The 23,966-nt window shown below is 43.2% G+C and overlaps 2 protein-coding genes across 2 annotated transcripts in view; one reads left to right on the top strand and one right to left on the bottom strand.

The window, feature by feature from the left end:
- LOC140340334 (protein-arginine deiminase type-1-like) overlaps positions 1 to 11,836 on the top strand; it is a gene marked incomplete in the record, with an annotated part of 13,404 nt that extends 1,568 nt beyond the window's left edge. Inside the window, 14 exon segments of the mRNA XM_072425443.1 lie at positions 2,000 to 2,069; positions 2,189 to 2,250; positions 2,635 to 2,752; positions 3,128 to 3,253; positions 3,827 to 3,990; positions 4,865 to 4,956; positions 6,787 to 6,898; positions 7,742 to 7,849; positions 8,185 to 8,336; positions 9,445 to 9,586; positions 10,042 to 10,135; positions 10,210 to 10,286; positions 10,402 to 10,533; positions 11,284 to 11,836. Coding sequence (XP_072281544.1) covers positions 2,000 to 2,069; positions 2,189 to 2,250; positions 2,635 to 2,752; positions 3,128 to 3,253; positions 3,827 to 3,990; positions 4,865 to 4,956; positions 6,787 to 6,898; positions 7,742 to 7,849; positions 8,185 to 8,336; positions 9,445 to 9,586; positions 10,042 to 10,135; positions 10,210 to 10,286; positions 10,402 to 10,533; positions 11,284 to 11,517 — 1,683 coding nt within the window.
- Positions 11,837 to 13,862: 2,026 nt separating this feature from the next.
- RCC2 (regulator of chromosome condensation 2) overlaps positions 13,863 to 23,966 on the bottom strand; it is a 10,897-nt gene continuing 793 nt past the window's right edge. The window contains exons 2-13 of the mRNA XM_072425444.1: positions 23,476 to 23,721; positions 22,640 to 22,733; positions 21,732 to 21,875; positions 20,937 to 21,068; positions 20,725 to 20,813; positions 18,515 to 18,629; positions 18,261 to 18,427; positions 17,051 to 17,231; positions 16,496 to 16,601; positions 16,042 to 16,114; positions 15,458 to 15,535; positions 13,863 to 15,376 (exon numbers count right to left, since the gene is read on the bottom strand). Of these exons, the coding sequence (XP_072281545.1) occupies positions 15,272 to 15,376; positions 15,458 to 15,535; positions 16,042 to 16,114; positions 16,496 to 16,601; positions 17,051 to 17,231; positions 18,261 to 18,427; positions 18,515 to 18,629; positions 20,725 to 20,813; positions 20,937 to 21,068; positions 21,732 to 21,875; positions 22,640 to 22,733; positions 23,476 to 23,703 (1,512 nt within the window). The 5' untranslated portion in view covers positions 23,704 to 23,721 and the 3' untranslated portion in view covers positions 13,863 to 15,271. The remainder of the gene's footprint in view (positions 15,377 to 15,457; positions 15,536 to 16,041; positions 16,115 to 16,495; positions 16,602 to 17,050; positions 17,232 to 18,260; positions 18,428 to 18,514; positions 18,630 to 20,724; positions 20,814 to 20,936; positions 21,069 to 21,731; positions 21,876 to 22,639; positions 22,734 to 23,475; positions 23,722 to 23,966) is intronic.

Below are 23,966 nucleotides of genomic sequence, written 5' to 3'. Positions count from 1 at the left end.
GTAGTGCAGTACAATAAATGGGAGCTACAGATAACAAACCTGCATATATAAGATGGACAAGCTATGACAAAAGAATCTGTACAATCAGATAATAAGTATATATATATGTAAATGATAACAGCTTTCTTATGTATTATTATTGTCTATATATAGCACCAACAAAGAACATAGTGTAGTACATAAAAAAGCAGCTTGTCATATGCAGACCTGCCCAAAAAACAATGCCAAAATAAGACAGAGAAATCAGTCCAATCAAAGCTAAGTGTAAAAAAGTACATATATATAAAATGAAAGTTTTGGTTTATATAATTGTTATCTATACATAGCACCAACATAGTACGTAGCGCAGTACAATATATATATATATAGGGGCTACAAATATAACAAAGTACAAACTTTGAGGGAGGCATCTGTCCAATCAAAGCTAAGTATAAAAAAATATGTAAGTGAAAAAAGTTTTTCTATGTATCGTATGTATTATTATCTATTTACAGGTATAGCACCAACACAGTACATAGTGTAGTACAATTAAAAGAATCTACAGACATGCAGATCTACTCAAGGACAAAGCAATGCAGAGGAATCTGTCCAATCAGAGCCATTCATACAAAATATATATATAATAAAAGCTTTCTTATGTATCATTTTTATTTATACATATATTTATAGCGCCTACATAGCACGTAGCACAGTACAATAAATAAGAGCTACAGGTATGCAGAACTATGCATTTACCTAGTGTAAAGAATGACAGTAATCTGTCCAATCGATGCTATTCATACAATTTATATTTGTGTGATGAAAGCTTTCTTATATATCATTATATATAGTGCCAACATAGTACGTAACGCAGTACAATAATTAGGGGCTGCAAATGAGACACCTGCATATATAACAAATGCAAACAAAATCTGTCCAATCAGAGCTTATACAAAAATACATCTTATTTATGATCAAAGTCATTTTATGTACAGGATTAATATTATAGTATGTATCATTATTATCATTATCAATATTATCTATACATATAGCGCCAACTTAGTGCACGGCGCAGTACAGTAAATAGGAGCTGCAGATAACAAACCTGAAATAAGTACAAGATCAAACCATGACAGAGCTTTGTATACAAAAGATCTGATAAAAGTCTTCTAATGTACAAGTAAAGCTTTCCTGTGTATCAATATTATCTATATATAGCACCAACATAGTATGTAGCGCAGTACAATAGGTAGGGGCCATAAGGGGCAACTTCATATAAATTACCATGTGTAAGGGGATGGGGGGGATGCAAAGTGGGACGCCATATTGATCTGTAAAGTGGCAACTCCATATGAATGACCATGGGTATGGGGGCCAACTCCATAATATTGGTTATAGAGGGAGCAACTCCAACGATGGAGTAGGGGGGCCAACTCCATATTATTGACCAAAGAGGGGGGCGACTGCCTACGAATGGCCAAGGGGGGCAACCCCTACTGATCCATAGAAGGGGGCAACTCTACATGAATGACCATGGGTAGAGCATCCAACTCAATAATTCTGGCCATAGAGGGGGCAACTCCATATGAATAACCATGGGTTAGGGAGCCAACTCCATATTGATCCATAAAGTGTGCAAGGCAACTCAATATGAATGACCATGGGTGGGGGGGGGCAACTCCATATTCCTATAACCCTAACACTGACCCCCCTGTAACCCTAACACTGACCCCTCTATAACCAGAACACTGACCCTCCTATAACCCTAACACTGACCCTCCCTGTAACCCTAGCACTTACCTTTTCTGTAACCCTAACACTGACCCCCTGTAACCCTAACACTGCCCCCCCATAAACCTTACACTGACCCTCCTATAACCCTAACACTGACCCCCCCTATAACCCTAACACTGACCCCCCCTATAACCCTAACACTGATCCTCCCGGTAACCCTAACACTTACCCTCCCTGTAACCCTAACACTTACCCTCCTTGTTACCCCTTTGTTCTTCTCTTCCAGGTTAAGGTCTCCTATTACACCTCAGGGAATGACCTGGTGGGCAGTGCCATGCTGTACGTGACAAGTGTGGGTGAGTGTGCTGGGACTTGTAGTTCCTGTGCCATTTTATTCTCTTCTACTAACTAATGATTAGAACAGAAGCTCCATACCGTGTTCCCTCCAGCTGATCTCTATTTTTCTGTGTTTTAGCTCTTTCCCTGGACGCTGATGTGAACAGAGTTGGCTTTGTTAGCAGAGGAATAAAAAACAAGGTAATAAAGTCCATTTGTGTGTCCTGTGCCTTCCAGGTCCCTGAAGTGAACATCTGCACAGCCCTGGTAATTGATAGCATTATGCACACTTCAGTCCTGGGAGGCAGCACGTATTATTATTATGATGGCGGGCTATTAGGGGGGCACCTCGGGTCTGATTGTCAGTTTCAGAATTGTCCCCAATCAAAGCAAGGCAACGGGACCCATGAATCTGTTATAAGAACATTTCCAGGTATAATAATTATATATTACCATTGTGTCTGGTCATGACTGGTTCTCTTTAATAATCCAAAACTGGGCATATCGCTTCTCTGTAGAAGAGCTGAGAAGAGACAAACATTATAGAAACATGTAAAACCTAACCACTGTTTTGCTGCACCGCAGGATTCATGGAGCTGGGGGCCCAAAGGGCAAGGGGCCATCCTGCTGGTGAACTGCGACCGAGACCGAAACAGCCTCGGGATGGCAGACAATGAGGACCAGGGAGCACCCAATGCTTCAGGTACTTTGTTCCTTATGACTGATAGATTGAACAATTGTTCTTTGTATGGAAGCAGCGGTCACTCTGCAGAGGTCTGCCCCACCTCCTTTGCTGAGTCACAGACAGAGCCCTCCAATCAGCCTATAGCTAAGCTTTGCTGACTACAAAGCTATATGAGTCAGTTATGGGCATGTCAGACCTCTGCACAGAGACCACCAGCATGTTGTTGGGGGTCAGGCTTTTGTACTCTGCTTTAGTAAATACATTTATATTATTTGACATACATTTATTACATATAATGAATTATTTTACTTTATTTCCCTGATATAAACTGAAGCTTTATGTGAGCTTTCTAACCTTCTTTTTCTGTGCTGTGTTGGTTCTTCTCCCGGACAGATGTGAAGGACATGTCCCCGATGATCCTGACAGCAGAGGGCCCCGATGAGATCTTTGATGACTACAGAATAGTCCTGGAAATAGATTCACGTGACTCCAGAAGACTTCGTGTATATCGTCAAGGAAGTACGTACTTGGGAATGGCGATGTCATGACTGGGGCCACATTCAGGCTTTCTGGGCTGTCCCTCTGTAACCAAACCACACAACTGCAAGGCCTTAAAATATTGGGATGTGAGCACTTTGGGGCTGGGGGGTAGAGGATGAATGAGTTGGCCCATTGGTCGTTAAAACACCAAGACCCAACACCAAGTAACACCGTTTTCCACTAGCGGTTCAGTTCTTGCTGTACCAGTTTGGTCTACTCTTGGAGGTCGGCCAGTACCGTCTACCCAATGCCAAGCCAAAGTGCGCCTCCTATAAGCTGCAAACTACTTCAGCAGCTTGGGTTTCAAGTTTGGCCCTCTTTGAGCAAGCCACTGGTGGCCACCATCCATATAGACCACAACCTTCATCCAACTTAGACCGTCTTCTTGATGTCAATGGTCACCATTTATATCTAGAATTGATGGTGACCTAGACTTCCACTCTCTTGTCACCCCGACCCACCCTGCCCCCATTTTTCACACTGTCATCTAACTCAGACAATGGTTTAAAAGTAAAATCTGTATGACATACAGTATGTGCTCCTGATTTTTAGAATTCCAGTTCATGCATGTCCTTGGGATGGGAAAACTGGCATACGAGGTCCAGCGCAAGAACTTGGACGAGATAAAATTCTACGTGGAGGGGCTCCAGTTCCCTGACGCCGATTTTTCTGGACTCGTTAAAATCAAAGTCAAGTTTCAGAGGATTAGTGATTATGTAAGTAGTCAGATATTAAACATGGAACCACCACTGGTCTTCATGTGGAGGGGAGGTCTTCTAAAAAGAGGTCCAGGATCTCTTGGAAAGTATTGATGAAGTAGAGCACATTTTTCCCACAAAATAAATTAATGGGGCCAAAGAATGGAAATTGTTGGCACACGAATGGCTCCAGGATAGTTAACGTAAATTCTGTGGCCATCAAGAACCAAGCAGAGCCCAACCTTCTCTCAAAAGCCACCAAAGTCCATTCCAAGAGCTCAATGAACAAACTCCTGATCTTTAAGAGGCATTGATGTCATAGACAAGAACACAGCATAGGAAAATTGAAGTTCCAGTAATTTGGAAAATTTTCCATATTATTGGAAATTCAATTTTGCCATTTGTATCCTACTCCTACTTCTGTGCCATTCTTCTCATCTTGACCACAATTACACAAAATTGTCTCCATTCACACTTATTAATTAATTATTTCTCCTTTACACACATCAATCTTCCATGGAAGTAATGGAGATGACTCCCAGGCCCATGTTCTCATCTTGACCAGAATTACACAAAATTGCCCCCATTCACAGTTATTATTTCATTCTTTCTCCATAATACACATCAATCTTCCATGGAAGAGATGACTCGTGTGCCATTTAAGCTTCGTCAGCATGTTGCATTGTGAGTAAATATAGATTTGTCCTCTGATTATCATATGAATGTCTTAGTTGTTGGGCGAGTCATCGCCTGTTTATGGGTCAGAATGTGACTTACAACCAGTGACACAGCCACTTATTAACATAACAGAACTGACCAGAGCATGCTAGGCATACAATAACATCAAAGGATATACAAAGATTGTGAATGTATGTGTTGTGTCATCTCTTAGGCTGATATCTTCTCCGAGAGCTTGGTATTCAGAATGGCTCCATGGATCATGACCCCCAACACCCAGAAGCCTATTGAGGTCTACGTCTGCAAGTAAATCTGCCTATTCCTTTTCCTTAAAATTTCAGAACTGCGCCCTTATCCACTTCAAACTGCTTCATACAATGGAGTAGAGATCAGAGTGATTTTATATAACAAATATGGCAGCCAAATCACCAACTTCAAAATTAACCTGGTACTCCACAATGAAGACCATTTAGGTGTAATTTGAATGAAATAAATGCCATGTGACCAAAATTACAGCTTTGATGACACCATGTAAAGAGATAAGAGTTAGAGTTAAGGTTCCTTAGTAACTAATGTTACATTTCCAGCTAATGATTAATCAAATTTTAGAAAAAGAACAAATCCAGGATTGGTAAAGCAACTTCTGTAACTGATGAGCCATTGACTGCCCATACTAGCCTTAAGCAACCAAAAGCTACCTTAAAGCCACCAACCAATGTAGGCCAATGGTTGAATAAGTATAAAAAAATCTATTCATGCCCAAAATATGGTGGCCTAAATTGGAGATCACATGACCCTCTGACTCCCCAAATCCTTCAAGGATGAGGGTCCTTCTTCTAATGTCTACTTACTTCTTAGAAGCCACAGATGCTTCCAATAGGTCATCCAGTGGCAGGATTCTCCAAGAATCCAGAATACTGCAGCAGGTGTTTAGGGGTAATAAAAAATGGCTTTAGAATAATTAGTGAATGAGTAAGAGGGGCACTGGCCAGAGGTAGTCTTATAATTCCTATTCTCAATTTACTACAATTTGTTAATCAATGGCAAAGTTTTGTCAAAATTTTCACAATTTTACCAAAATTTTGGTGAAGCAAAAGTGGTCAATTTAGTCAATTTTACTTGCGTTAATTACCTTCCAAGAAAATATGTTAGTCGCGTGCCATGTTGAACTTACGAACTTGAGCTCAGCAGTAGGTTGTCTCTGGAAGCCGTTTTCCAATGCAGACATGTTTACTGTGTGTACGTTTTTCCTGACATAAAACTTGGAGGCTCCACCAAGGAATATGTGGGGGTTAATAGAGTAGTTTGCAGACACGCCCAGGAAATCTCTGAACTGCTCAAGGTAAGGAATTAAGAAAGATCTGTCGGGACACGCCGACCAAGTTCTGGGTTAAAATACATCCTGGTGGCACAAAGCCAGAGACTGACAAGGTCAGGGCTAAGACTGGTGCCAGGCAAATGTAAACCTATTGACATCAACTCTTAAAGGATCTGGTCACCAAAAAGTGATATTTCTATTTTACATTGATGTTCGCGACCAGAATTATCTAGTACATCTCCAATGGCAGGATCCTCAATGTTGACGTTCCCAGTCTGCACAGAGCCATTTGCGGGGTTCCTGCTCTCCCTAAACCTTCAGAATTCAGGAATGCTTAAGCCTACCAGGCCCCTCACAATTCAAATATCATTGTATCCTAAATGGGGAGATTCAACCGTACGTCTTGTCCTGGTCACATCCAGGGTCTGAGCTTTACTTCCTGTTTCCCCTATCTGGGGGATCTTCTAAAAAGGTAACCATCAAGTAGGACTGGTTGCTGGGATCACCAATGCCTTAGAATTTTGGTATAAACTGAAAGGTTGGGCAGGTTTATAGGGACCCTATTGGAAATCTATTAGGGACCCCTTTGAAGCAGTTCCTATTTTGGTTCAAAATATTAATTGTTTTCTTACCTATCAAATAGACGTTCCAATATATGTAATTGTAAATGATCTGTATCCAGACGTATTCTTAGTTGTAGTCCTTAGTTAATCACTTTGATGTCAGTTACCCCTGGGCCCCATAGCTATTATACAGTCTGCTGTGCCTATGGTTATACTCTTAGGGATATTTTGTAACCTTTCTCGTTTTGTCGGCAGTGTGAACAACAATGCAGATTTTCTTAAACGGCTGAAGCGATTTGTTGAAAAGTCCCGGGCGGAACTCAACATTTGTATGTCTGGTATGAACCGCGGGGACCGCTGGATTCAGGTGAGACCAGTGTGGATCATACCAAATGGGGTTTGAGAAGGGGGTGAGGTGGGAGAATAGGGATCAGCTGAGCATTAAACTTGTTTACTGTCCCACCATTTTTATTGCCCCTGCAATAGTGCAATCAGTGGGTTGTGGTTTTTGTAATTCTGGAATTTGTCGATGGCATTAAAGTCGGGTTTTATCTTTTACATCCATCTTCTGGATTTACTTCTGACTAGTATTTTTTTCCATCAAAGATATGGTTGGGTGGGGGTCACTAAGACAATAAATTAGGTTCTTGCTAAAAAAAATGTTCAAGATAAGCTGGATTCAGGTAAGACCAGTGTGAATCATACCAAATAGGGGAGACCAGGTGAGACCAGTGCGGATCATACCAAATAGGGGAGACCAGGTGAGACCAGTGTGGATCATACCAAAAAGGGGAGACCAGGTGAGACCACTAAGACAACACATAAGGTTTTCGCTATAAAAAGTTCAAGATGAACTGGATTTAGGTGAGACCAGTGTGGTTCATACCAAATAGGGGAGACCAGTGTGGATTATACCAAATACAGGTGGGGTGGACCAGGTGAGACCAGTGTGGTTCATACCAAATAGGGGAGACCAGGTGGGACCACTAAGGCAATACATTTGGTTCTTGCTATGAGCAGTTTAGAATAAACAGGATTCAGGAGGGACCAGTGTGGACCATACCAAATAAGGCTTGAGAAGGGGAGAGAACTTGGACCAGCTTAGCATAGCACCTGTGGTTGGGGGGTTCATAAAGACAATAAAGTAGGTTTTTGATATGAGCGGCTCAGACTAAGCCTTGATTTCTAATTCTTTGCTCTTTTCTCATAGGATGAAATGGAATTTGGCTACTGTGAGGCTCCTCACAAGCGCTTTCCGGTTGTGTTTGACTCACCAAGAGACCGAGGACTCAAGGATTTCCCATATTTGGAAGTGCTGGTCCGTCTACCCTAATGTTTAATATCACTTGTGATAGGCAGATTATTTAATTCTAAAGAGGACCTGTCCTAGGTTGTCCAGTCTCTTATTGATCTTTGTGCATGTCACCATCACTGGTAGAGACAGAAGGGCCAAATGGGAAACCAGTTTGTTTATGGCTGTGGTTTTGTATCATTCTATAGCCATGGCTCTCCTGCTAGCCATGCAATCCAATCCAACCAGTATACCAATATGTTGGGATTATTTCATAGCATTGACAGGTCCTCCTAATAGCATAAGAATAGGCATGGATGGCCACAACTTTCAGCCTAAACATGGAGCTTTCCCTTCTCTAGGGACCAGATTTTGGTTATGTGACTCGGGAAGCAAACCCAGATGAAATCGACACCCTGGACTCCTTTGGAAATCTGGAAGTCAGCCCACCGGTGACAGCCAGTGGGAAGAATTATCCTCTGGGCAGGATCCTCTATGGCGGCAGCCTGCAGAAGTAAGTGCTCCGGCCACCTATACTAAGTGGGGACAAATTCATTAAAGTTTTAGGAAAATATTTTTTTCAAGGACAGATCCACATCTCCCGTAGAAAGCTTATGGAGCTCTTCCAATCACCCTTTTAACTTGGGCTGACACCTATCTGCAGCCACAAGGCGTTACCTCCACTAGGGGCAGACATAGCCATGGAGCCTCACACTTTGCCATACCCTCCTTGGCCACAAGGGTCCCCCACAAACACCCCAGGATGGTGGACCTAAGTCAGTGCTCCAACTGCAAGATGTTACCTCCACTAGGGGCAGACATAGCCATGGAGCTTCACACTTTGCCATATCTTCCTTGGCCACAAGGGTCCCCCACAAACACCCCAGCATGGTGGACCTAAGTCAGTGCTCCAACCGCAAGATGTTACCTCCACTAGGGGCAGACATAGCCATGGAGCTTCACACTTTGCCATACCCTCCTTGGCCACAAGGGTCCCCCACAAACACCCCAGGGGGGCAACTACATCCAAATTTAATGTTTCCCAATTCACAGTAAAAAATTGCCTCTCTCATGGTGAAATTGAATTCTATATAACTTTATAGAGAATGGAGCACAAAGAGTGTCCACAGTGGCCAGAAGCTGAACACCATATTTATTTCGCTGTCATATATTTTTCATTACAAATTTATAAAATTATTTTTATGCAGCAATAAAACTTTGCAGGGATTCATAGCAATCGTTTGATGGGCAGGTAATTGCTTGTAAAACAATGATCATTGTCATAAAAGTGATCTAAGCATCAAGTGTGGGCGTGACTCCTCTGCCAATACAAACAATATGGCTCAGCGTGCTGCAAAGCCTTCTCACAGCTCATCCACACAAATATTATTAATATACATGATTTATATAGCGTCAACATATTACGCAGTGCTGTACAATAAATAAGGGGTCACAATTGGAAACTACGGCTTTGTCCAATATTGGATCATTGGTTCTTTTTTTTTGTAGTGTGGAACAAAACCGCCATTGTTCTAATATCTTCATCATCATATTATTATTATCATCATCATATCTGTGTTTATTGGTCTCTTCTTTTATATACAATATTTGTGTGTTTGCAGCCCAAAGCTGCGGATGAACAAGGTGATCACAGACTTCCTGGAGGCCCAGCTGGTGCAAGCGCCGGTCCAGCTCTACTCTACCTGGCTGTTAGTGGGCCACATCGATGAATTCATGAGCTTTGTTCCAGCTGCAGATAAGAGGGTACGTCAGCCTAAAGAGGAGGGATACACAGAGCCAGCGCCAGAGGAGCTGACACTCTAATGTCCCCCCCACAGTCACACACTATTATTGTATATTTATATAGCTATGACATATACCATGGTGCTGTACAGAGAACACTGAGCCAGTCCCATCAGTCTCTGTACAGAGGAGCTGACATTCTAATGTCCCCCCACAGACACACACTAATCTTATACATTTATATAGCTCTGACATATACCATAGTGCTGTACAGAGACCCATCAGTCTCTGTACAGAGGAGCTGACACTCTAATGTCCCCTCACAGTCACACACTAGTATTATACATTTATATAGCTCCGACATTCACTGCAGTGCTGTACAGAAAACAACGAGCCCCCCACGTTCACACACTGCAGAAGTGAATCTGTAAATAGCCTCCCACTGATTGGTCCATTCTGTCCCTATTCTTCTGTAGGGTTTCCGTCTCTTACTAGCAAGCCCCAAGGTGTGTCTGGATCTGTTCAATCAGAAGAAGAAGGAAGGTTATGGAAGCGCCGTCATGTTTGAAGGTGGGTGCTGACCATTCCCACCTCATACTATTCACCCAAAGTCTCTAAACTGATTGGCTGCCCTGTTGTTTTAGGTGTGGAGAAAGACAAATTAACTATAGATGATATCTTAGCCGATGAATCATTGATGGATTCTTCCCAGTTCTGCCAGGTAAATATTGGCGGCTTCTAAACCAAACACAAATATTTGTCTGGTGTTGGGCACCGTGTTGTGCCAGGAAAGTAGACCTTGAGGTGACCTGACCATTTTCCTTTTTATTCCTTAGGAGTGCATTGATATTAACAGGGAGATCATGAAGAAGGAACTGGGGCTGACCGAAGCCAACATCATTGACATTCCAATGCTCTACCAATGCAACTCCCCCAAGAAAGATGCCGAGTCTTATTTTCCCGACATGGTGAGTGCCAACACTTCTCGTACAATGAGTATATATGCGTCATATTGTCCAACGACACCAAAAACTTACCCTTTAGCACTCCAAGGCAAGTTTGGTCCTATGGTGGCCTCTTACTGGGGTACGATTAGGGGGTGAGTGAATGCCATTGATTTCCATCGAGACCCATTGGGGTCTAGGGGAGGATTTGGCAAACACACAGAGCTTCCATCTTCCTCTTCCACCAGCCCCAATCCCAATGGCTTGTCCAACATTTAAGGAGAATGTCACCAGTCTCACTCCTGGTGGTATATAGGGCACAAGGACAGAACCAATGGGTGGATGCCAAGCTCTCTAGCCACGGTAAGTTATCAGCAAAGTCCTTTTCCAAGCTTCTGACCTACCCAAGTATGGAGCAACCTCCAGCTCTTCCATGTGCTTTGGTCATTACAAAGTCATACGATGGTGGACACCATTGAGATGATTCAGATGGGCATCTACACCTTCAAACTTCCAAAGCCGCCCCAGGTCACACAACAGAATAATAAGTCTCCCCAAGGTGGGCACAGACAGCATTCCAGGACTATAGCTAAAAAACATGGCGGGCACCATGCACATAAATCTATTCATAGCCATAAATGGAAGAGGAACTAGTAGTCAATGCCAAGATATCATCCAAGCTAACCCCTTTATCAATCGTACTGCCCTCCAAATTCCAATTCTTTGCCATCAAACTATCACTCTAAACATTGTTTTGTTCTTTTCTTGCTGAAGGTCAACATGCTGGTCCTGGGAAACAATCTCGGCATTCCTAAGCCATTCGGCCCAAAGATTAACGGGATGTGCTGCTTAGAGGAGAAGGTCCGCTCCCTGCTAGAACCTTTGGGCCTAACCTGCTACTTCTTGGACGACTTCGACACTTACCACAAATACCTCGGAGAGATCCACTGCGGCACCAACGTGGTCAGGAAACCTTTCAGCTTCAAGTGGTGGGTTTATGAACCATAACCCTTCCACCAACAACGGACAGAATTTATAGAACCTGGCAATGTGTCAATTGTATGGAACCTCAATGAAACCCAATGAAGAACTTTGATGCAACCTCTGATCATGTGATCTGTAGACCAGTACCCACAGCCACTGAGTTTTGCTGGAAATGGGTCTTGAGCTGGGTCACAGAAAGTTCAATAAAATATTCTGACCACAGCCGCCCAGTTATTACACAGGAAATGTTTCTGCAAAGCTGTGAATAGTTGGGGTTTTTGCACATTGTAGTTATTTTGTCAAATTAAGATAAATTTTACAAATTAAAATATATATATGCAGGGATCGTCACACATTGGTGTCATTTTCAACAGAGCTGCAAAGTTTCCACCAGCGCTGCATTATTACAGCCATTATCTAGATCAACGTTTCTCTGCAATGAGCAGTTAGTGCCACTCATGTCAGACTAAGTGACACCAAAGAGATCATTGGCGTCACTTAGTCTGACCTGAGTGGCACAAAGGAACCTCTACTGCCCCCTAGAGGGCACTTAATGATCAGTGAGAGTTTCTTTTCATATCAGTCAAATCCATACAGGTCAGTAATGGTGTCAAGGTTTTCCCTCATTTCCCGATTTGGATGACTTGTTACAAGAACCTCAAGCAAATGAGAAACTCCTTCCAACAGGTACCCAGCCATTGGATATTCAGAGGATCTAGCTGCTCCCTTGTTATTAAACATTATTGGTGTAATCTACTCTTCTATTTCCTGTTTCAGTGACAACCATCTCTATGTAATAAAGATACACCATAACAGGAAAGATATTAAACAGGATTTATATAGTGCCAACATATTATGCTGCACTGTACATTAAATAGGGGCTGCAAATGACCAACAGATACAGACAGTGAAAGATGGGGAGCAGAGGTCCCTGCCCCAAGAGCTTACAATCTGGGAGGTGGGGGAAGTAACACACAGAGGTTCCAACTTATCACCCACAGGTTTAAGATGGAGCTCCACTTTAAGTTTTTATGTCCAAGGTCACAGAATACAACTTTGCCTGCCATAGGATGTCCATGCAATCAAAAAACTGCACAGAGCTGTTTTCCCAGATCATTTACACATCAATATTTCTGTACAGTGCAAACAAATTAAAATAAGAATTATTCTAATGCTTGGACTAGAGGCCAATTTATTGGAAAATTCAGTGATTGGCAAATAGGCAGACATTGGTTATCTAGTGCTCTACTGCACCCATGTGGTGAAAACAAAGAATTGCATGTAAATTCTATATGAATTTGATTTAATTTCATATTTATAATTATATATATATATTTGGACCCAGCCTCTAATCCATCTAGGTGCCCATGATCCCCCCCACCCCCTTTCACTTCCTGTGTACATGCTATAGGGCAGCAGTCGCCACCCGGTGGTCAGCAAGGAGATTTTGGGGATCCGCAACTCTGGTCGGTGCACTGGGGGGACACACTGGCTAGAGCCGCGGTCCACGTCCACCATGCAAATCCCAGGCTCAGGGATGGGCTTTTTCACGACACAACCTGCCGACTCTCCCATCAGAGTGGGTGGGGTTATGATGTCACTATGGGGGAGGTTCCTCCTCTTTGATTGACAACAGACTCCCAACGCACCCGTGATAAGGCGTCGGTAATTTTAGTGGTTCATGGGACCAAAAAGGTTGGCTACCGCTGCTGTAGGGCGAGCAGCACACTATCGCTCTGGCCTTACTACAACAGCAATGGAGCTTTGTTAGGTTATAGCAGTGTTTCACAAACTTTTTAACATGGGGGAACCCTTGAAATAACCTCTTCTATACCCACAGCTCACAGTATAAATGTGGTGATCAGTAGGAAGAATTCCTCTTACATTGCTGGCCATTGGGAAGAATGTCACCCTTACAGATAGTCAAAAAGAGGGTCACTTATACTGACCAGAGACATAGATTGCTCCAGGAACTCCCAGCAACCTCAACCCTCTATCTGTCTTCTTACAAAGCTGTAAGACCCTAATCAGTTTATTGGGGGCTGGGAACTCTTTTTGACCCCCACATTAGGCTGGGCACCTGTGCAGCCATACCCTAGGGATGTTGAAGGAAGCTGAGCAAGTCACACGTTCCTCCATACCTAGATAATTTCACTTTGTTACCAGCAGCAGAACATAGGAGGTGGAGCACCCAGGAGATACATGGGGACACCAGCCAGGAACTTTATGGGGAACCAACCAATAACCTCTCCCTGACCCTTGACGTGTGACTTACCCAAATGGAACCTGAAACAGCAAAAAACATTTTAAATTTACTCCAATTCAATAAAAACCTCCAACCGAGTAACAAGCAGAGAACTTCAACCATGTACACAAAGACGTCTTTTATTCAAACAACCAACTTGAGAAATATAAAACAAAACAAAAAAAACAGAAAGAAACAGCGACCCGTGGACCCTGTAACCTCCCACGACTAGGGATACCAAGAGCACCGTAGGAAGACCCAGCTGTGTGACGAACGTCGAAGCCACAGGAATGAGACGTGGTCGTCCTTGGTTGAGGGGAGGGGGGAGCCACAAATCTCTACAGTTAATGCGTAGACAGCGCTGACGTCAAAAAGGAAAATAAATGGTATGCATACCGTACGCTGCTACTGGAATGATTACGAGTGTGCGGACAAGTGAAAGGGACACTGCAGTTCAGCTACAAAATTGTATCGGATTATTGCCTATCTGTACGGTGCTGGAACAGGTTAAAGTGGACCTTCCACCTGTTGTAGAGGTAATGCATGTACAACTTTTTATTTTGCTTATTTCTTCTCTATGTAAGGATTACATATCCTGTGCTGCCCCCTGTTGGTGGACCGCTGCAAGTCTCATACAGCGATGCATCAGCTGGAATCCACCTGTAAATAATTGAAGTGGCAGCAGATAAGCATAAGTGTCAATGGTTCCAGAGAAAAGGCGGAACCCATTTTTACAGCCGGGTGGAAGGTCCTCTTTAAAACCAAGGTGGGCCCTACTGCCCAGAGCAAGTGCAGTCTTCCCATTCCCGGCGGCTAGCCCTGCATCCCTCGGTGCTAAGTGGTAGCCGTTTTTTTTTGTCGAGGATGCTTTAGGACGGGTAACTTAAACTCTTTCTATAACCAGAAATTTTTTTTCTCCTTTTTTTTCACGTTTCTTTCTAACAAAACCCTAAAATAAAAAAAAGTAGCTTGATAACGGCTATGTAACAAGGCTGGTAACACGTTAAGTGGAATGTGAGGTGCGGTGACCGCAGACCACACACGTCGGAAAAGGCACCAGGAAGTGCAGCAAGAGTGCGCTCAGCGCTGCCGGGAACGTTCAATGGCAAGGCACCGATTCCCGGGACTCAAGGCCAAGCCGCCTGATTGGCTGTTTTCATCGGCATCAGGCAATTGCTGTAAAAGGGAGGGGGATTCTCCCTGCCGTCTCTGAAGCGGACAGGGAAAAATGCGTAGAGGTCATATAAGCAGCATATGACGGAGGGGAGGACCCGGTCGCTGCGCTCTTTTGGCCGGAGGTCGATCCCTCCTGTTCTTTGAGAGACGCAGCAACAGAAAACGAGTGCGTGAGTCTCAAAATATTTCCTGGGATAGTGAAGGTGAGAGGGGAGTCGGGAAGGAATGCATAATGATATCCGGTACCCTCGGGGTAGATTCAGCTGCCTTAACCCCGCCGGTGCTGCAGTCAGCCGTCATTGCACCGTACGGAGTCACCAAGGGAGGGGGGGGAGAGGAAGAGGAGGGCGTCAGACATCACAGGGTGCGTGGGTTATATTCTGGGAGCTTCTTCAGACGTTCTTTGTCCTGCTCGGTTTCGTCACGTGCAACCACCAGAGAATGAGAATAGCCCATGGCAACCTGGAAGATGCAAGTTATACAATCAGTGCACCAGCAGGGGGCGTTATCACTAACACAAGGTCATTAAATATCCTGTCTTACCTGTTCGGAATAAATACCATCCAAAGTTTTCACTTCCTGAGCCGTAGTGGAGGATTTAGCTTTGCTTTCTCCATAACCCTGGGGAAAAACAACATGATTCAGTAATACAAAAAAAAGGTGCAGCTCTGCATGCATTTAAAAAAAAAGTCTATTCAGAGCTGGAGGGAAATTATATATAAGAAGGTTGTATCTGCAGCTTTATTGTATGGGCAGCATGGTGGCTCAGTGGTTAGCACTCTGGCCTTTGCAGCGCTGGGTTCAAGGTTGGAATCTCGGCCAGGACACTATCTGCATGGAGTTTGCAGGTTCTTCTGGGTTTGCGTGGGTTTCCTCTGGGTACTCCGGTTTCCTCACACATTCCAAAAACATGGAGTTAGGTTAATTGGCTTCCCCCAAAAATTTACCTTAGGCTGTATTAATGACATATGACTATAATAGGGACATTAGATTGTGAGCTCCTTTGAAGGACAGCTAGTCACATGACTATGGACTTTGTACAGCGCTGCGTAATAAGTTGGTGCTAAATAAATACTGTGTAATAATAATAATAATAATGGCTAAGCCAAAAAAGAAAACAGACTTACCAGCTCTCCAAATGTCGGTGATGGACCCCAACTGATTGTGCTTTCATCCGCTGCAACAATAATACTGCTTTTCCTGCAGAAATAATGCAAATAAGTATTAAAGGTAAAAACTTACATTGGCTGACCCTGGAGGCGCCAAACTATGAGGGAAACTTTACATGGTGCTGGAGGTTCCACCAAACCTGCATGCACACAGTGTCCAGAGCGCCCCACCAGTGTTCTCTCCGGGCCCTTTCAGCTGGATACACCACCTGACAACTTTCAGCAGCCTCTCGGCTGTTTTTGATTGGTTGTAAATGAGTTTTGTCACAATATGGGGGCTGCCACCCACCTACAATTTCTTCCCACCCAGCTTAAAATAATTTCTGGCTTGAGCACTGCTCACTGTTAACTTCTTTACAACACAACCTTCTCTACTCACTGCCAAGCTAAACACACCACACCATGTACTTACCCGCAGGCCAGACTTCGAACCTTCCAGCCACACAGATCCTGCACGGTTTTGGGGTACATGGTGGAATCACGAGAGGTGTTTGTAGCTCCCCAGAAGAACAGACCACCTAGAAGATAAATGCAGATAAAATTATTACTGAGACATTGATCCACAGCCAAGAAAGAAAAATCTAAATGCATATAAACTGACTTATTGCTATAGAAAGGTGGCCTAGTGGTTAGCACTCTGGCCTTTGCAGCGCTGGGTCCCAAAATCGAATCTCAGGACATTATCTGCATGGAGTTTGCAGGTTCTCCCCGTGTTTGTGTGGCTTACCCCCAAAATTGACCTTAGACTGTAATAATGTCCTATGACTATGGTAGGGACATAGATTGTGAGCTCCCTTGAGGGGCAGCTAGTGACATAACTATGGACTGTACAGCGCTGTGTAATATGTTGATGCTAAATAAATACTGTGTGATAATAATAGCACTGACAGTAGCCATAGTGCTGGTGACGGAGCCACACAGTACTGCAGAATGGATGAAAATATTATATTATAAAGGATCTACTCACCCATCTCACTGACTGCAAACGAGCAGGTGGCTCCGGCGTAGATCTGGGAGGCCCCACGGCCTGGGAAATCAAACAGCTTCACGAGTCTTGGGACCATCTCGTCTTTCTGCTCGGCGTGTCCCAGCCGTCCGTAGCCCCCAAAGCCCCAGGAGAAGACACGTTTCTGGGAGTCCAGAGCCAGCTAGAAAAAGAAGAAGCATAATCAGATCAATAGTCATACAATAGAAACATTTAAAGAGAACCAGTCTGCCTCTCACCCGCTGGGCTTCATGTCAAAGGCTTTCTGATTGCATGTAACCCCCTCACATGACCATAAATATAATAATGAGTTATCAGAATGAGAATTGCTTCCTCAGGTAAGGACTCAGCATTGAATAGATATTGGGACAGAAAGAGCTCAGATCGCTAATTAACCAATATCAGAGTCTTGCCTTTGAATTAATATAATTTTTTTCAATCCCTTATGTTGTCATTGGGATGATTATTTTACTTCCACCATGGCCTTAAAAAATAAGGGTAGAACCTTACCTATTAGTTCCTAGAGAGGCCAACACTTTGCAAACATGTAAGTGCTACATAACTAGATGAATCAGCTGACCATCAATGTTTATATAAAGCTGCAGTTATCTGCACTACAGCAAGATGGCAGCAGTGCCTTATTGTGGGGCCTTCATCATGTGATCCCCATGCATGCTGCATTGTTCAATAACCCCCTAGTGTTCTAATTCCATCCGTACTTCCATGCAAACAGCGTTACATTTTTTTGCATGGTAATTTATTTTACATTGTAAGACTTTAGTTCTTAGGTATAACTCACTGAAATATGTCCAACAAAAAAAATTGTGAAACATATAACTGTACAGAAGCATGTATAATATATATAAATAATATGAAGATTTCTTTGTATTGGACTCAATACACCTATTTTGTATTGAATCCAATACAAAATTTTATGAATTTCCCGCCGCTCCTCCTGCCCGCATCGACGTTACCGGGAAACCCCACTTCGCGTCTGGAGATCGGAGGAGGAGGACGTGTCCCCAGGACCTGCAGGAGGCCGACAGAGCAAGGTAAGTAGGTTTTTTTTTTTTTAAGTTTTAAGTGAACCCGAGTGTGACTCAGGATTATATTTTTTTGCACGTACAATCCACCCCGAGTGACACTCGGGATTACCATTAGGGGGTTAAGCACCTTTGCAGGACAATCTTACCGTGTGGTTCAAGCCGCAAGCTATATCTCGCACCACCACGTTGGGCACGGGGAGAATTTGGCCGTCCTTGGTTTTTTCTATGAATATGGCAATCCTGCGTGGGACCAATTCGCAGTCGTATTCAATTCGCTGTGCCCGTGCGATATATTTACCGTCAGAGTTGTGACCTGGGGATAATAAAATAAATTAGGAAATGACAAGGGGAACAAAACTAGAGACTGGGATTAGAAAGAAAAGCAGAGATTTCCCATTACCCAGCTGTCCATACTCGGGGCAACCAAACGAATACAGATTTCCTTTACAGTCCATGATCATACTGAACTCGGCCCCGCAGGCCACTTTAGTGATGGGTTGCCCATTGTACAGGATCTATGTAGAGAAGAAGAGATTACACATAGATGAATTGAAGAATAAATGACAGGTCCAAGGTTCCTTATAAGAAAAGTATTACAGGAATGCCCTCTAGCAATCCCTTTTAATATTCTGAGATACTAGGCATTTGTCATTAACACATTATAATACACGTTATTATAGACTGAATTACAATTTTGCAATGTTTGATCCGAACGTAATTAAATAATATCAAATAAAAGACTGCAGTACGTACCATTAACCCAATGGCATTTATTTTTAAGCCCACTAATCTAAATCATATCTATCACCACTATCCTAATTTAAAAATAAGCAATATCTTTCTTTTCATCAATTTGTAGATTTATTCAATTCAACTCCATGTACCAGTAATCCCTAAACCAAGAGGCGATTAGTATTCGGTATTATCATCTTACATCCAAGTTAAGCTATTTCCATTCATTGTTGGTGCCAAAGTAAGCAAATGACATTTACCTTAACCCCCTTAGCGGTATTCCCGAGTGTGAGTGGTGGATTTAACTTGCAAAAATCACGATTCACACACGGGGATCACAAAAACATAACAAAACCCACTTACCTTGTTCCTGCAGGTCCTAGGGACACGTCTTCTTCCTCCGATCTTCAGCCGGCAAATGCAAGGACGATCTCCGGGGTTTCCCAGTGATGTCGCTGCATGTGTCGGGAAATTCAAATAATTTTGTATAGTTTGTATTGGATTCATTACAAAATAGCTGTATTGAGTCCAATACAAAGAAATCTTTATTATATATATATATATATATATATATATATAATATACATGCTACTGTAAAGTTTAGATTACATTTTTTTTTTGCACCCTTTGTTTTTTTATTTTACGTTTGTTATTAAATTTATTAAATATTGGACATTTTTTGGTGAGCTATGCCTAAGAATTGAAGGCCTAAAATGTAAAATAAATTTCCATGCAAAAAAATGTAACGCTTTTTGCATGAGAATACGGACAGAATTAGAATGCCAGGGGGGTTACCTAAAACTTCAGATGGTTCAACTACAGATCAATCCTTTGTACCCCCCCACCTTACCCCTATAACGTTTGTTTCTATTTAGATCCCCCAAGCTTCTTAGTACTAACATAAGGAGCTGGGCAACCAGAACTATTTGTTGTGTTTCTATCGCCATATGCATCAGCATCAAGTAAGTCGGTTTATCACACTTCTGTATATTGCATATATGTTGTTGAATAAATCATAATAATGTAAATGATGCTTTATTGAGAGTATCAACATTATGATGGATACTTGATGTGAATTACTGATGAATCTATTCATAGATACTACTGTTGAATTAAACTGATGGTATTGTATATTATTATAGTTTCAAAGGTCTCTAAATCCCCTGAGGAAGCCCAGTAGGGTGAAACGCGTCGGGTTAGAGATACTGCTGACGTTGTCAGACACTTGTTTTTAAACCTATGATGTATACCTTAGCATAGTAAAACTGTTAGATAGACCTAGCGCAGTTGAGCTCTGTTGTGTAGGATTATCTAAAATTAATAAAGCTTTAAACTTTTAATATACATGCTGTGCCTATAAAAGCCTGTGTGTTATATCCCTCTTCTTAACATCAGGTCTACTTACAACTCAGGTTGGTAATCTTATCCTTTGTAAACAAAATAGACAGATTGCTCTCTTGGTGGACCACTAATCTATCAAGGACAGATTAATAATAATACACAGTATTTATATAGCGCCAACATATTATGCAGCGCTGTACAAAGTGCATAGTCATGCGACTAGCTGTCCCTCCAAGGAGCTCACAACCTAATGTCCCTACCATAGTCATATGTCATTATTACAGTCTAAGGACAGTTTAGGAGGGAAACCAATTAACCTAAGTGCATGTTTTTGCAATGTGGGAGGAAACACAAACACAGGGAGAACCTGCAAACTCCATGCAGATAGTGTCCTGGCTGAGATTCTAACCTGGGATCCAGCGCTGCAAGGGCCGGAGTGCTAACCACTGAGCAACCATGCTGCCCATAAGACAGATTGCTGTAAGTGTCGGGTAATCACGCGGTATAAAGAGGAAGTTAATGGGAATTAATTATTACCAGAGTCGGGCTGCAGACGGCATCGGTCTTGTTCCCCAGGCCAAGCTGACCCATCTTGTTCTCCCCAAAGGCGTATACAGATCCATTCTCTGCCAACAAAAGAATGAGAAGCTGAGAGATGCTAGAAAATGTACACAAACAATTGCCATCAGATTGTGTGTGACTTATATATTCCCAGCAATTGGTGGGGTATATAGCCGGGCGGTGCTTACCTGTCAATGCCAAGGTGTGGTTGCGACCACAAGCAGCGTGTACAAACACCTCGTCCTGGAGGCTCTCGATAGGCTTCGGGGAATCTACTCTCTTTATATCCCCATGTCCCAGCTGGCCCTTTTCGTTACGCCCTGAAATAAACCACACAATTAATATTACACAGGATTTGTTTAGCACCAACATATTACACAGCGCTGTAGAATAAATAGGGGTTGCAAATGACAGATACAGACAGTGACACAGGAGAAGGAGAGGACCCTGACCAGAAGAGCTTACAATCTAGGAGGTGGGGGAGTAACAAACAAGGAGGGGGAGATGTTTTCTTATTATTACATGCAGGAGAAACAATCTGCAGAGAAGTCTAAAGAGCCAATGATTTCAAATACCCTTTAGTACATCAGCAGATCTTGCAGGAAAGACACTTACTGACACATATTGCACAGTCTGTGCCAAATGGACACACAACAGGTGACACGGTGCAGTGGTCTCCCCGAAACTTTTTAGTTTTCAGCAGTTCTCAGTAACCACCCGGGTGTTTACAAAAAAATTGGTTTACAATACAGCGATCACTGCCTGCCTACAGCTACTGCCCATCCAACTTCAGTGCTCAACCCAGAATTTTTTTAAGTTGGGTGGGAAGTAATTGTATGCGGGTGGTGTCCTCTGTATTGTGACCCAACTCTTCATTTACCACCCAAAAACAGCCGGGTGGTTGCTGAAAAGATCCGGGTGGTTCACCCAATTAAAAGGGGCTGGGGGAACACGGACCTTGGAAAGGAACAAGCTCTACTCACCCCAACTCCACAACTTCCCCTCTGTGGTAATCAGCAGGCTGTGAGCCGCACACGGGCCTGACGCCACCGTTCGTACTTGTATCCCTGCAAGGCATCCATATTTGTGTGGACCCCAAAGGTTCTGACCGAGGTTACGATAGGCAGCTAGAAAGAAAAAAAAATCACTTAAAGATACAAAACTAAAGTCTGAGGGCCAATCAGAGATGTGATCCCTACAGTGACACATGGCAGACTACATTTCCCAGCATCCTTTGTGTTACAGTAGAGGTCTCTATATAATGAAAGGGGACTTGGTGAACAATTGTAAGATTTCAGGTTCTAAAGCTTTACAGCAAAGCAGAGCCACACAAAGAGTTTTTGTATTTTGAGTTCAGTTCCGTAATACTTAGTTGCCATATGGAAGCATTTATGGGATCGGTTTACCCAAATGAAGATATTTTAGTAACAAGGTGGAGTCTGGTGTGCCAAGTTATTAGGACTTCAGATCTTCCAGTCATACTTCCTGACTTGGTTCCCATCCATGGGGATGGGGGGAGGGGGTCTACGCTTGCAATATCCAGCAGAGGGGAACCAACGCAGCTGGTGGGGAGATATGTATGGACTCTGCACAGTACCACTCCTCGTCCTGCACCCCAGGTGTAGTTCTCAGTATCTGTTCTTATTCTGTATGTATGGACTCTGCACAGTACTACTTCTCTTGTCCTGTACCCCATGTGTAGTTCTCGGTATCCGTTCATATTCTGTATGTATGATATATTTGAACTCTGCTTTGATTGGACAGATCATTTCCAGAGAAATCACAACTACAATATGCAATAAGTTGCTGAAGGTGACTCCACAGAAGCTGGGTGTACCGTATGACTGAGTTCAGCACCCAGAAGAGCCAACGCAGAGCTCATCTTGCTTACCTTGTTGCTTAGGCACTTCTTTACGTCCGATCAAATCCCAATTGGTTGCTCCAAAAATCAATAGCTGCCCCTTAGCTTTAGAGCCTTCAAGTTTCTGGAAGAAATAGAATATCAAAGTCAAATCTTCGGCCAGTACAGTAGGGTATGGTTAGAACTCCCCTGAGGATAGACAAGATTCCGCAAGATATTGGAGGGTATATGTGTGAATTTGGTGTGGTCAGGTGTTAATGTTTGAGTAGAAGACCTGGCTCACCATTCAGTGTTCAGTAGGGATGAGGTCAGGGATCTGTGCAGGACACTTCAGTTCCTCCACACCAAACCGGTGACCCCATGGCCTTTACTTATAAATAATTCCCCCAGTCAATTCCTCTGAAATTTGCTGAAAGATCAGATCTCTCTACAGGTCTCCTATTAAAACAATGACTCGTCCTGCCACCTAGTGGCCAATCACAAGAAGTGCACAGGTGTCACAATAGGAAATAAACTTATATTAGGAGTGAATTGATAGGTGAAAAGTTTATAAATACAGTCCCATTTTTATGGAGCTGACTTTGTACCCCGGCTTACAGTCATGGTGGATCAGAAATGGGTTTGTACCATACAGTGACTGGAGGAGCACCATTGTCACCCCACATGTCACCCTCGGCCCAGACTGACTCATTGCTAATGCAATAATAGGTATGAGTAACGTTTTAATGGCGTGTTCCCAGCACACACGTAACAATATATTATGTAAATTATATGTCTTGTACAAGCCCCGCCTCCTATCAGCCTCTAGCTAACGATGATGAATATTTAATAAACGGTTGTAAAGGTTTCATATCGGGGTCACTTACTATCTTCTCCTTTGTGTGTTCTGGTTCGGTAACAACCACAGCAGCCGGTCCGCTTTGGGATTTGGCTCCGCCTTTGTTGGCCCCCCGTTTGTTATTAGGGCCCCCGTCAGATCCAGGGCTGCCGTCCAGGTCCAGATCGTCATCGCTGCTGAACTCGTCCCGGTCCCGCTTCCTCCCCGCCGTCCGCTTGCGGCCTCCGGTTCCATCTGTCACCTTCTTTCTAGGCATGGCGGCTACGATGTGTCACTGCAAGGAGGGGTAATGGTTAGACCGACCCAAAATAAGGGGGGCTGATACCCCCTTAATACAACCCCAAACACTGATCCATCAATTTACACCCTTATGGCACCTTTAAACCAAACTGCACCCCAAAATTTCAAGGTCTGAATCCCTAGATCTACACCCCAAAACTAAGAGGTGCCCTCCCAAACCTGCCCCCCAAATCCCAGGAATGCCCCCCACTGCATCGATATCCTAAAGCTGCCCTACGC

Source organism: Pyxicephalus adspersus, chromosome 11, assembly GCF_032062135.1.
Source record: "Pyxicephalus adspersus chromosome 11, UCB_Pads_2.0, whole genome shotgun sequence".
Taxonomy (NCBI): Eukaryota; Metazoa; Chordata; class Amphibia; order Anura; family Pyxicephalidae; genus Pyxicephalus; species Pyxicephalus adspersus.
The sequence above is the reverse complement of the archived record's forward strand: the minus strand, read 5'-3'. Positions and strand labels throughout refer to the sequence as shown.